The sequence below is a fragment of the Panicum virgatum genome, chromosome 1K (assembly GCF_016808335.1).
Source record: "Panicum virgatum strain AP13 chromosome 1K, P.virgatum_v5, whole genome shotgun sequence".
Classification (NCBI taxonomy): Eukaryota; Viridiplantae; Streptophyta; class Magnoliopsida; order Poales; family Poaceae; genus Panicum; species Panicum virgatum.
This window is the reverse complement of record NC_053136.1, coordinates 42497583-42511672: the sequence shown is the minus strand read 5'-3', so window position 1 is coordinate 42511672 and position 14090 is coordinate 42497583. Positions and strand designations below refer to the sequence as shown.

Genomic DNA, 14090 nt, shown 5'->3' with positions numbered 1-14090 from the left:
ACCTAAATTTTTATTCGAGCTCTGCCACTGACTAGGATATGCATGTATGTTCATTTATAGAGCTGGATGTGCGTGCGCGTTGCACTTGATTTTATTATAATGTGTTTGGAGGGGGGAAATAACCCGTATGCAAAGATATATACGCCGCACTGCTCCATAGACGATAGATAAAAGCTCACATAACTCAGTTTCCAAATTCTCCATACCAAATACATACATACAGAAAAAAATAGCAAAGATTATATCACACTTTTTTTCGAAGCAAAACACAGCAAGCGAACGTGGCGGCGGACTCCGGAACACATCGAAACACGGCGCGGAGACCCCGCGAGCATGACACGATTACACGACTACTACGAACTGCGACAGCAGATGAACGGATCGATCGGGAAGCGGGCGTCGGTTGTGCGCGCATATCTACACTTCGGTGGGGCCCCCCTCCTCGCCGGCGGCCGGCCGGACCTAGGCGTTGCTCCGGTAGGACCCGAGCTTGGCGGCGCTGGCCCTGAGCACGTACTGGTGGTACGCGGCGGCGATGGCGGCGCCGATCAGAGGGCCCACCCAGAAGATCCACTGCACAAAAACAACAGACGCAGACACGGATGGACAGTGAGCGGTGGTAGAGTGGAGCTAAATTATTAGGACACCTTTGTTTTTCTTTTCTTTTTTTTGGTGCAAAAACTACACCTTTGATGCTTCCATGGTGCATAATGTAAGATATCCTAGGCAATTCTTTTACTTGCTTATCTTCAAGAGATTTGTTTGATTAAGCATAGTTAAATGCTTGACCAAGCCAAGGTGTACAACAGGAGGGTTGTTGCCTTGTTGGTAGTTCCAAACAAATAGTGGGCATCTTTTAGGTGTCCGTAAGGTAAGGAGGGTGTGGCAAGAAGGGATTAGGTTGTATATTGTGTCAATGAGTGTGCATATGTCATGCATAGGCTAATATAAAGTTATAAACAGCTGTACTAGATAATGGAATGGCGCGGGTTCGAGTTCTTGGGGACGCGAATTTCCGATGCCGCGGGGTAAAAAATCCCCCTCGCTGGTGGGCCAGAGTTCGAGGGGTTTCTCGATCGGGTTAAGAGCCGAGTGTGTCACTTCCTCTTAATGAAACACGGGTGGGGACCGTTTCAACCCCCCGATAGAGTTGTTTTAGTACTATTGATGTAGATGGATTAACAATATAGAGAGAGTCTTGATGCCTATCCTGAGCCGTTGGCTAATTTGCACTAGATAATTCATAATGTTCTGTTTTCTTCTAAAAAAATTCATAATGTTCTGTCAACTAGGAATTTAGCATGACAAAATATTCAGGCATATGCATGGCGCAGCCGCATTTTTAATTATCAATCACGACTGAACAAACGCCGGTAAGTGTGTACGTACTTGGTCATCCCAGGCCTTGTCCTTGTTGTAGATGACCGCGGCTCCCAGGCTCCTGGCCGGGTTGATGCCGGTGCCGGTGATGGGGATGGTGGCCAGGTGCACCATGAACACGGCGAACCCAATTGGGAGGGGAGCCAACACCTGCATAGGTTGAAGGGAAAGTAGACAGTTATATTTTAGGCTTTTAGCTCGCCGTCAATTAACATCTCAGAGCTAGTTACTTTAATTTCATAACGAAATATTATCCAAGTACCAGTTTTTCTAGCTTTTCATCCGCTACAACATCAACCGAACAGAAGCTACTGACAAAACAAGTAGTATCATTTTCTATTTTGTTTCCAGAAAAGAGCTTAAGGTTTTCAAATTGGGGTCCTAGAAAGGGATGGGTCACCAAATCTGAAGGCAAAGTAAGCTGCTGCTCCACCACAAATTCCTCTTGGAATTTTGCACCTTGTTCCCATCTAGGCTAAATTTTATCCACATGAAGAAGTGCCAATCATTTGCGATCGGCCACCTCACGTTCGCTGTGCAGGGGACCGCGACTAAGACAGGGACGACAACTGAAGACACTGCTGCGTGACTGCGTTGGTGCCTACTAAGCACAAGAGAATCTTCCTCTCTGCATAATCGGCATTTGCAGTGCCAAATCATGCATGCATGCGGCAGGGAGATGCATCTTCACATGCCCCTGATTTTGAGTGCTCTGCACAGCTAGGATTTGGGAATTGGGACCATTGATATGTGCGTATCTTGCATGGCATGATTAATTGTGCATTATGTGGCCTGAAAATACTAACTAGTCAGGCTCATGAGAGCTACTTTGACTTAATTGCTATACATGGTTCTTGCTATGTTCTTCTGAAGTCTGAACCAGGGTTTTCAATTTCGTTTGACAAAAAATTTCGGACATGGCCGAAATCAGCGAATTTCGTGAAATTTCGGCCGAAATTTATTTTTAGGCTATTTTTAAAAATACTTTTAAATATATTTAAATTATTATTTCCGAAATTTTCAAATTTTGAACACTGGTCTGAACTTCCAAAAGTATACTAATTGCTTCAACAGGCGGCAGCAGCAGCCGAAATTTAGACTTTAGTTACTAGATGTTGTGGAAGTGGATATGATTTGTTAGGGTATTGCTTTTAGGCTAGGTTACACGCTTAATCACTTCGCGATGAAGTGATTTGCGCTCTAATTTTTACTGTTAATCTCTGCAGTCTGCACTACGTACTCCAGCACCCAACTCAGGAAAACGCACTGGACCTACACTTGCATAGTTTTTTTATATTCAATTATGAATCTGCACATTCAGTTTGCTAAGTACTAACTAAGTTCTAATGCATGAGTTTTTCTTTTTCTTTTTTGGGCAAGCGAAGTGGACAAAGCAAGTTCTTCCAAAGCTAAGTCCAATGGGCTAGTACGTCAGCTAAAGTCCTTTACCAACACTTGCTAAGTTCAGGATCTAGCATCCATTTTTGCCTCTGGCCGTATGCATAAACTCTACATGCCCGGTATTGCGTGCACTAGCAGTAACTAAACAACTAATAATAGTAACAACAGTTACTGATTGTTCAACTACTGTGCGTACACTGCGAACGAGTGCACCTGAATAATAAGCAAAGTTTTGTGTGTGTGCTCACCGGGACGTGGGAGTCGCGGGCGTTGCGCTTGGGGTCGGTGGCGGAGAAGACGGTGTAGACGAGCACGAAGGTGCCGATGATCTCGGCGGCGATCCCCGTGCCCTTGGAGTATCCGTCGCTGAGCTCGTTGGCGCCGCCACCGTAGCGCACGAAGTAGGCGCTCTGGAAGCCCTTGACGAGCCCCACGCCGCAGATGGCGCCGAGGCACTGCGCCACGATGTAGAGCAGCGCGCGCACCAGCGACACCTTCCTCGCCAGGAACAGGCCGAAGGTGACGGCCGGGTTGATGTGCCCGCCCGAGATGCCGGCGGTGCAGTAGACGAGGATGAAGATCATGCCGCCGAAGGCCCACGCGATGCCGAGGACGCCCACGCCGCCGCACGCCGCGTCGGGGCCCGACGCCGCCGCGTCCGTCTGGTGCTTGTACCCGATCACGGTGGCCACGGTGATGTAGAGGAAGAGCAGCGTCGCGATGAACTCGGCGATGACCGCGCGGTACAGCGACCACTTGGTCAGCTCCTCCGCGTCGATCAGCGGCGCCGGCGGGGGGTCCGTGTAGTCCTTGGCCGAGAACTCGCCGGTCTCGGGCCCCGACGCCTCGATGTCCTTCGCCATGCCGATAGCTCAGCTCTCAGAATGCTATGCCGCGGCACTCGCTTCTGAAGCTTGCTTAGCTTGTTGAGTGGTGTGAGGGGACGGGAGAGGCATGGTATATATGGGGCGCAGGAAGTAGACGGCTCGTGCAGGGGAGAGGACGAGCTCGTCGCCTCAATGATGGCTCGCTTAGCGACCGCCTGATTACATTATTAGTGAGGGATAAGGGTTCCATTTCTGGTTACAGGGTTTTCGCTTATAATTTTTGCCGCCCACAACCGACTAAACCCTCATCATTATGTCACGCCAGAGCCAAACCCAAACTGGTGGCCAGTGATCAACCGGAGGGGATGTTCACCCTATTCTATAGGTTCCGTGCTTACGTACTGTACCTTGTAAAACAAAGATTAGTGAGCGAATTAGGAGCCTGACGTCTGAAAGCACAAAACCACTGGTGCTTCCAATCAGTGGTTCAGCTTTAATTTTGTGGCAGTAGTACATGAGCATAGGCTAGGCTGTTTGTAAGCCTAAAAGTCATGGAGCCTGAAGAAGAGAACACTGAACAATGGGTGGTGCACAAGCATCTGTGCAGGTAGAAACAAACAGCCCAGAATATGGCCAGCGCACGGCGACGCATGCGCTGTCAGCGTGGCTGTCATCGTCCTCAAGCAACTAATCAGGGCTTCTTGATGTTCCTCTAAAACAAAACGATTAAAAGCTCATCAGAAGTTTCTAAACTGAAGTCAGCATGCTCTTGCAGTTGCTTATTGCTTGCTGAAACGAACATGGCACCATTTATGCCATTTCGAGTGATTTTGGTGATCGAATGACAACGCAATCAATGCGACTAATATGATTGTTAAGATGATCATTCTCAGGCTTTTAGGTTCAAGTGATGACAAAGAGAGAAGATAGGCGTAGCTAGGCCGAAGGGCCGCCCCTACGGGGGTCAGTAGCACCGGAAGAACCGACGCATGAGCATTGGTGCATCCGATGGTTGTCGGAAGAACCGACGTCATGGTATTTTGGTGCAGAAGGGAATCAAAGCCAAGTCAGCTTATAGGCACCGGATGAACCGATGATTCAAAAAGGGGCATCGGTGCATTGGGCATACCGTGTTCCAGAGACGATGCAAGTCGGGCAAAAGCCAAGTCTTCAGCACCGGTTGAACCGGTGAAGCATCGGTGCATACCATTGGTGTAATGACGTCAGCAAAAGAGTTGAGTGCTGTGAGTGACCGGTTTAACCGACGGCTAAGCATCGGTTCAACCGGTGGTCACTGTGTCAGCTGTCAGGAGTTCAACGGCTACTTCGGGTTATGAGTGACCGGATGAACCGACGCTACCCCAGCCAGAGGCATCGGTTCATCCGATGATATGCATATTTTTTGCTGACTGTTGGAGTAACGGCTACAAGACTTGGTGGCCTATACATACGCCTCACCCCGGCCATTTGAAGCTTGCTGGAGTTGCTGAACATCCCACACACACCAAAGAATATCTCCAAGCCATCCAAGAGCATTAAGATCATATCCTTATCCCTTAGCACACTTTGAGAGTGTTGTGTAAAGGTTAGCTCTTAGTGAGTGTGATTGCAAGGCCTTGAGCCTTTGTGCTGTGGTTCTCTAGTGAACCAAAACAAGAGCTTGGTGCGCCGGCACCTTGGAGCTTTGGAGCTCGCCGGCAAAGTCATCGACCCTCTGTAAGGATCACCGGGGTGTCCGACCCTAGAGGGGGAGGAGGTGAATAGGGTCGCTAATCGCTTTTTAACCTAGGGTTCAAACTACTTGCATAAGATAAACCTAACACGTCCTATACATGCTAGTTATGACTAAGGTTTAACTTTGTTATTCTCTACTTACCCCAAAATACTTGCAACCTATAACCAATCCTAATCAAACTAACTAGGAAAGTAGAGGCACGCAAGGTAGAGTAAATACGGAAACGTAATATGGTAAGTAAAGAGGTAAGTGCAAGAGGGATGCAAACTCCCGTGTAGACACGGTCATGTAACGTGGTTCGGCGCAAACGCCTACGTCCACGGGACACCGAGGCTCTTCCGATCACCGTCTTGCACTACGCCACCAAGGCGATGCCGGCAAGCAAAGGCAAGTGCCCACAAGACACTGAGTCTCGTGCACCGCCACCGTCTCTCTCGGTCACCCAGCCGAAATCCACTACGGAGCTTCTCCACCAAGGAGGGGGTCTCCTCTTCCCCCGCACAAAGTGTCGTTGCCACTCCACACCAAGTCGGAGGGTCACACGACGGATCACAAGTATTGCTTGCCGCAGCAAGACTTCTCTCAAGGGAGCTCTCGCAAGAACTAATCCCTATTACAAGCACTAAGCACTCTCACAAGTGTGCTTAAGCCTATATAATGTACAATGAAGCTCTATGGTGGTTGGAGATGATCTTTGGCTCTTGTATACTTCCTTGGTCTCTAGCAACCTCAAATGAGCCGTGGGGTGGCATATATATAGCCCAACCCTCCAAACTAGCCGTTGGGAAAAAGGCTGACGAAATCCCTTAATGCCGGTTAAACCGACGCTCCAGTTTTTGTCATCACCGGTTTAACCGGTGAGTGTATTTTCCCAGCAACTAGCTGTTACAATCTTCCAACGGCTATTTGATCAATCGATCGACGCTCTCAAAAAATAACGTCGGTTTAACCGGTGTGTGTAAGTTCAGAACCCCAAAAAATGGAGTCTCTGGACAACTGCACCGACGCTCACTTTTTCTTTATCGTCGGTTTAACTGGTGTCTCTGGGTCTGGCTTCACTTCAAGTCATTGCACCGACAAGTTGTCTTCAGGCATCGTCGGTTCATCCGGCGCAAAATCCTAGTCTCAGCTTTCTGGATCCATTGCACCGATAAGTACAATTTGCCTAACGTCGGTTTAACCGGTGATAGCAAATTGTCTCTGTCTTGTTTATTTTGACTTGATTTGTCCGTAGGGGCGGCCCTTCGGCCTAGCTACGCATATCTTCTATCTTTGTCATCACTTGAACCTAAAAGCCTGAGAATGGTCATCTTAACAATCATATTAGTCCAAGTGTTGTGTGTGTCATCAATCACCAAAACATTATATTGAAATATAGCATGAGAGGTCATTTTCGCTACACCCTCCGACTTGGTGTGGAGCGGCGACGACACTTTGTGCGGGGGGCGTTGAGACCCCCATCCTTTGTGGAGAAGCTCCTTAGTGGAACCCTGGGCCAAGGTGACCGTGATTGTGTTCACGGAAGAGACTTGGTGGCCGAGTAGCAATACTCTTAGTGAGTGCTACAACAACGTGGATGTAGGTGTGCCTTTGTGGCTAACCGAACCACGGGATAAACACCCGCGTCAAGAGTTTGCTATCTTCTATCCCGCTCATTAAGCTTCCGCATTTCATATTAGCATTTTGTGTGCCTTTACTTTCATAGAATAGTTTCTTGATAGGAAAGGCTATAGGTTGCTAAACTCTTTTGGGATAGGGGTTTCACACTAGAACAACCTAGTTGCACATCTAGATAGCTTGTTTTAGTTTAAGTTTTGTGCAAACTAGTTGAAGCCATAGGTCAAATTTTTTATTAGAACCTAATTCACCCCCTTCCCCTCTTAGGTTAGAGCACCCGATCCTTTCACTTGCTGCACATTCCAACTGCCAATTGCCAGTTGGAAAATGTGGCACACATTTGGCATGGGACGCGACATTATTATTCAGCCGATGCCATTATTATTCAAGAACACGGACGAAAAAGAAAGAAAAGAAAATCGGCGTAGTACTTATCCGCCAATGGAGATGCTTAGGGATAGACGACAGCGAATCATGGCGCTGCATCACGCAGAGGCAGACGACGACGATAGCGAGGGCCCTAGCTATACGTACCTACAGATCGATCGAGATTCTTATCGCGGGCTCGATTAGTTGCAACCTACTGGAGTACAAGCTGGGTGAGCGTGACGGCATTAGCTGTCCTCCTCCTCGACCGCCCCCACTTTCTGCAAGAGAACTCCAGAGGCTTCTAGCCCGGCTTGCTTGCCATGCCCTCTACCATTCCCATCCCAATTCCCAACCGTGATGCAAGCGCGGCCTTCTTCTCTAACCTAATCTCGAGTCCTGACCTTCTGGGAGACTGGGACCACGAAAAACTCGCCGCAGGACTCACGGCTGATCATTGGGATCAATTAGCTAGCAGAGCACTTTGCATGAACAGAGCTTGCTAGCTTTAATCCTGTCCTGTGAGTTGTCCTGCTGAGTTGTGTGATTTTGTTCTCTTCCCGTTGCCTGATACCCCCGATCGTTCCTCAACCACTCATCCACATGACCTAATTAAAAGGGCCGGTACTGTCCGTTTGTCCCTAGCATTGGCCAGGAGCTGATGAGCACGCCCTGTAGGCCTGTACCGGATGGGAGATCAGCCCAGGTCACTCTCCCTGACGAGGACAAGCCACAAGCATGACAGCGAAGCGGAGGGTTACAGAACATTCGCCGGCATGCCCGCCATTTCCACGAGGCCACAGTACTGAACCCCAACGGAATCCGCCTTTCTTCCATTTCCGGATTTCCCTTTCGTGGAAGAAAAAGAAGAACCATCTTTTCCTACGCAACGCCCACGCGCGTCCTGCAGAGGCGACACCTGGCTCGACGGCGGCCTTGAGATCACTGGCCCGGACGGTACGCGGCGGCCGGCCAATCCGGCGCTGCCACCTGCGCATGTGTGGCTGGAAAGAGCCGGGCTGCCGGCGTCGCCGTCACGGGCCCGGTCCCCCCCGAGACCCCCCGATGCGTCGCCCTGCGTCAGTGCTGGCAGCGCCGGACAAGGGCGGCAGTTTGCATTCTCTGCTACAGGACGATAAATATATGCGGCGTGCGCGCTCTATGCATGTGTCCCGTCCACTGGTTTCCGGCGACGTCGTCGTCGGGCGGTTCTACCGACCAGCTAGCGGCAGGGAGTCCGGCCGGCCCCGTGTAAGCGTGCGGGGATTTTGATGCTCGATCGGAAAAGGACGGCGAGCGAATGGAGCGCCGCGGGTGAACTCCGGCGAGGTCACGCTGCCCGCATCAGCTCAAGCTTTTAGCAGGAGATGGATGAAGGCACGCAGGGGCGGAGGCAGGATTGAAACATAGAGGGGGCCAATTTACTAATACCGATAATCAGAAGGGGCCACACCTTGTTAATTAGCAACATTAGCAATGAGATTAGGGAGTTTTATGTGTAGTTACACCAACATTAGAGGGCCATGGCCCTGCCCGCCCGGCCCCCGTCTCCGCCCGGCACGAAGCCCTTCTTCTCCGAGCCGAAAACTGGTGGTAGTAGCAGGGTGTAGTGCAGAGGAAAACTGGAATCCTCTACATCTTCAGCGCAAATGTAACTTGTAAGCATACCAACTCTGCAGCGAGGTGACGAGGAGCGCCGCCGAGTGCATGAGCCGTCGAAATGGAAACGTAGAAACATCCATGCAGCTAGGTGCCGTTTCCGGCGGCGGCGTGCTAACTCGCATCCCGTGGCGTGAGGATATAATTTGAGCGAGGACCGCCGCGCTCGAGCAGGACGCACGGTGAGAGGGCTGCCGCCGCCAGCGCCCCCATATAATTGCATAAAAGCTCTTAAAATTTGCAGATAATGAGATAACCCTCTATTTTTCGAATCGTGGTGACTAACCACGATCTGAATATTTACAATTAGATCCTTACATTTTACATATACCCCTCTTGATTTAGATATTTTTAAATAGAACCCTGTGTCAGACCTGAGGCAACGAGACTGCTCACAGGTATAAAATGTTCTAGAATAAAGAATGATACGTGGATCATACCTTATCCCTAAAGATGACAATGGGTACAAAATAGCCGCGGATACCAAACTGGACAGTGGGCGCGGATTCATGTCTGAGTTTGCGCCCGCGGGCACGGGCGCGGTACAACTCTAAACCCAACAGATATCTTCTAGCGGGTTTAAAATTTTAATATCCGAACCCGTAAACCCATAAATTTGCTTGGTTCAACTCAACTTTTTATGTAATAATGGTGTTAATTTGTGCTGACTTTGATTTGAGATGATGGATGTATCATGTCAGACTATTTTATTTATTGGTTTAGACTTACTTGTTCGCTATATATTATTTTTTCTTGCTATTAAAATTGGATTATATACTTGATTTTCTAAAGTTTGCAGGTACACAGGCATACCCACAGGCATACAGGTATCAGCGGATAGCGGGTACGGGTATTATTTTGTATCCGTTGCGGGTTGTGGGTGCGGGCACGAGTTTTGGCTCGCGGGTGCGGATCTACGAAATCTATATCCATACGGATTTTATCTGTTGCCATCCCTACTTATCCCCTTGTAACTACCCGATCAGAAGTAGGACTAGTTGGAACAAAAGAAACTACTCGACCATGCTCGAGTAATACTCCTTAGCTTGTATCTGGCTAAGATTTTCATATAACCCTGTTCCACAGACTATATAAGGGCGTGCAGAACCCCCTCCAAACATATATCATCATCTAAGTCAATACAAATTAACACATAGGACGTAGAATATTATGCTTTTGGCGATCCGAACCTATCTAAAGTTTCGTGTTTCTTATACCATCGCGTTCTAGATCTCGACAATCTCTTACCTGATACTTACCAACTCGGAAATATCCCTCGGTGGCTTGAATACCGTTCCTGCTCCCGCACCACTTCGCCGCCGGCTACCGCCGCCCTTTCCGCAGTCTGTCCCAGCCGTAAGCGCGAGCCCCTGTCACGGTCAGACCAAAGCCTACGAGCAGCTCCGCGGCCCGCCTGAGTCCCGCACCAAGGAGACAAGGAGTGGAGGTAGCCCTCGGCGATCCGCGAAAGTTGCATTCTTTTCGGCATAGAGGAAGTATGTTAGAGCAGACAAAGCATTTTGCAGTTTTACAAGGTCGTCAGAGAGAGCACCTTTCTCCAATTCCCCCCCCCCCTCCTGGATGAACAGAAACAAAAGCCCGTAAAAAAAAAGAAATGGCCCTTGCATTCCGTCTTAATTGGTCAAAGGTGTACAGGTTAATTGGTGGTTACGTCCTTGACGGTTTGGGCCGGGCGACCGGCTAGATAAGTCATCCCATTTTCCTTTTGGTTGCAAGCGGTAGCAGGCCCACTTGACCAGCAGACCCAGCGGCACATCACATTCACATTGGCCAAGCGGTAGCAGGCCCGCTTTAAGGCCAGCGGCCGCGCACATTCTCTCCTCCTCCCGGCCCAGGCTCGTAGAATTTTTGCGGCCAGTTGAAGCCCCGAGCCCACCTCCCTCAACCGGTTTCGGTCCCTAACCTACAAAAAGGCCAGCAGTTTGTTGACGGGCACGGCCAACAAATCTAGCACCGTGCACCAGCTTCCTGTAATGTCCACGACAAGGCCACGGCCCACGGGCTCCTCACTTACCTTTACCTCCACCGGCAGCCACGAACGACACGACATCCGGCAGAGCAGCGGGCGTGTCCCCACGGTCTCCCAGAACGCAGAAGCCCAGAACATCATGTGACGAGCTGCTAAAGAGAAATCCATGCAACACGGCCATCCACCATGTACCCAGCGGCGCTCCCGTGCATGCACTGCACCGCCGCGGCCGTGGGCGCTCCGGCGCAGGATCCCTCCCGCCGACGCGCAGCACGGCGCGCGCGTCGGCACCGCCACGCCACCCACCGACACAGCCCACGGTACGCACCAAGCAGACTGCCGATGAGCACCAGACGGCCACCAGGCACCAGCTCCCCCTCTTCAGTCTTGAGCAAACGAGAGGCTCTCTGGCCTCTGCATCTCCAGCGACGGCGGGCGCGTCGACAGACGGGCGCTGTCGCGCGGCCAAATCCAAAATCCAAATCCCTGTCCGTCGCGGGTGCATAGAATCCGGCCGCGCAGGCGTCCCCCCCCCCCCCCCCCCCCCCCACACACACACACGTGGCCTCGCGGGGCGCATCCACTCCAGGTTCGCCACGTGCGCCGCCGCCAACGGCCCGGCGACCGGGTCCGGCCCCGCGTCCACCACTTCTAGTTCTGCGTCCCGGTGCATGCGGCCGAAAGCGACGGAACCCCATCCCATTCCCACGCAGCGGATAACGAATTAACGATCCGGCGCGGCGCGTGTACGTTTGGCGGCCCGGAACACTTCGGGCCCGGGACCCACCCGCGGGAGCCGAGCCATGTCATTGGCCACCCAAATTTTATGGCGGTCTGACATCTGGCTCTCTGGCTCGCGCCGTCGCACGTACAGATCATCAGCATCAGCAAGAACAATTTGGCCCTGGGTGCACACACGTAGGCGCGCGTCGCGGTTTTGCAGGTCGTCGTGTTTAATTCTGTTGGCCCACTGGCCGCGGCGTAATTATTTTACATGAATGGATAATCCTCGGATCGCGGTTTTATTTAAATTGCTGAATGCTGATCCACCTATCCGAAACAAAAAAACACATTGGGCCCACCACTCTATCGGCTGCCGGTCGTCCACCAACGTGGCGGCACCTCCCTTCCTAGACCCAGCTTTTTAAAAAACAAATACCCCCACCAACCCAAACTTCCCTCGAAACGAATACCGCTCGCTGCTAGCTGGGCCCACCGCTCAGCGGCACAAGTCAACGAGCGTCCCGTCCTCCTAGTCGTAGCAATCCAAGGGTTGCTCAGGGGCGAAACGGTCATTGCATAAACGGCCTTATCCGTTTCCACCCGCTTTCCGCTCTCGGCCCCTCCAGCCAGCGCCAGCGCGTATAAATCCGCGGCCCGACCACCGGCGCACGCGCTGATCTCCCCTCCCTCCCTCTCCTGCTCTCCACTCCACGCGGGCGCTTCTTCTCCGCCTCCAATCCCTCCCGCCTCTCGTTGGCCTCACTCCTCTAGTGCTTCCACACCTCTCGCTGCGATCCGTCTCGGTCACCCACGGAGCACGTGGTGGCAGTTCGGTAATGGCGAGGAGCACGCGGTCGGCGGCCACGGAGCGTGCGTACCTCCACCTCGCGCCGCCGTCCCCGGTGGCGCGCGGCGTGGCGGTGCCCGTCCCGCCCGCCGCCGGCGCGGGCGAGGAGTTCGACGAGTCCGACATCTGGGGCGCGCTCGCCCCGAGCGCCGCGCCGGCCCAGGCGCCGGCGCCGCGGGCCCGCCCGCTCCCGGCGGCGCCGCCGGCGTTGGCGGGCGGCGCCGGCCGGGCCGCGCACGGGTCCCTGCCAGTGAACATCCCGGACTGGTCCAAGATCCTGGGCGGCGAGTACCGGGCCCACCACGCGGGCTCCGCGGCCGCGGCCGGGGACGACTGGGAGGTGGACGACGGCGACGACGAGGACGCCGCCGACGCCGTGATCCCGCCGCACGAGCTCGCGTGGCGGCGCCGCGCCGCGTCGCTGTCGGCGCACGAGGCGGGCGGGGCCGTCGGCAGGACGCTCAAGGTGCGGGACGCGGTGTGGAAGCGGACCACCGGGTTCCAGGACTGACCGTGACCGTGACTTGGCGTACGTGGCGACGACTTGGACGGCGCCATTGCGCCATAGCTAGCTGCTTCGCTTCGACGACAGAGGATTTAGCTTTTGATCGGGACTGCTAGTTGATTACTGCAGCTAGGAGAGTAGTGCAGTTGATGCTGGATTTTCGTAACATTAATTTAACAGCGTCTTCGTTACCCTTTTGTTGTTGGGAGGAGATCACCAGATCAGGGAGAGAGACAGGAGAGATTCTTTGACTTGTTGTACTTGTAAGATTTGTTCATCGTTGCGTCGCTAGTGGATCATCTGTATGTTTGAACAGAATGCAGAACACTAGCAGGTGACGTCGTCGTGTATGACATTGTTACAAGTTTAGGTAGAGCATCATGTAAATATGCAATGCTATGCAAAGCGGCCAATTCCGTGTTGCTATCCGTCGACTGTAAAAACTGACTTGTCGCGGAGCAGATTAAACTGACTTGTCGCGGAGCAGATTTTAAATGTACTGAGGCGGCTGTTCTGACCTGTTTCTCTTCAAGTGCATTTGCCTCCACTCATCTCTGCAAGTCTGCACTAGTCCAGTCTGCCGTGACATACTGACATCAATCATCGGCGATCTCATCAGCCTGCTCGCGTGCTGCACCGACTCCGACTGCAAATTCAGAGGGTCGGAGTCCACAGCGAGAACAAGAAGGAATATTCCTTTGTGGTGCCGAACCAACCTCCTAGCTAGGCTAGCACCCATCGTCAACCGTCATCCCCGCCAAGCGCCAACTGCTTTGCAACGATACCATTGGCAGCTTGCTCCGGGCCAGAAAGTCTCGCCAATAATAGCTCTCTCTTTTTTACCGAAGAAACTAACCTTGCTCTTGCCGTTGCTGGCGTTGCAGCTAGCGTGTGTACAGAGCAGTGCCGTGTCATCCTCCAGTCATCGCCTTGACCGTGTTCCCATTCTCGTTGCCATCCGGTCAGTGCACTTACTGGTCCAGGCAGCTATTAATATCAGGTTTAGCAGGTTCAGACCCGGAAAGGATCACGCACGCCTC

The 14090-nt window shown here is 52.2% G+C and overlaps 2 protein-coding genes across 2 annotated transcripts; one reads left to right on the top strand and one right to left on the bottom strand.

Annotated features, from left to right (window-relative positions):
- Positions 1 to 138: 138 nt before the first annotated feature.
- Positions 139 to 3789, bottom strand: LOC120709454 (aquaporin PIP2-4). Its single transcript, XM_039995086.1, has 3 exons — positions 3030 to 3789; positions 1390 to 1530; positions 139 to 573 (listed from the first exon to the last, which is right to left on the bottom strand). The coding sequence occupies exons 1-3, from the start codon at positions 3642 to 3644 to the stop codon at positions 463 to 465; spliced, it is 867 nt and encodes a 288-aa protein (XP_039851020.1). The 5' UTR covers positions 3645 to 3789; the 3' UTR covers positions 139 to 462.
- An 8595-nt stretch (positions 3790 to 12384) lies between these two features.
- Positions 12385 to 13419, top strand: LOC120657176. The gene has a single exon (XM_039935445.1). The coding sequence runs from the start codon at positions 12535 to 12537 to the stop codon at positions 13054 to 13056; it is 522 nt and encodes a 173-aa protein (XP_039791379.1). The 5' UTR covers positions 12385 to 12534; the 3' UTR covers positions 13057 to 13419.
- Positions 13420 to 14090: the final 671 nt, after the last annotated feature.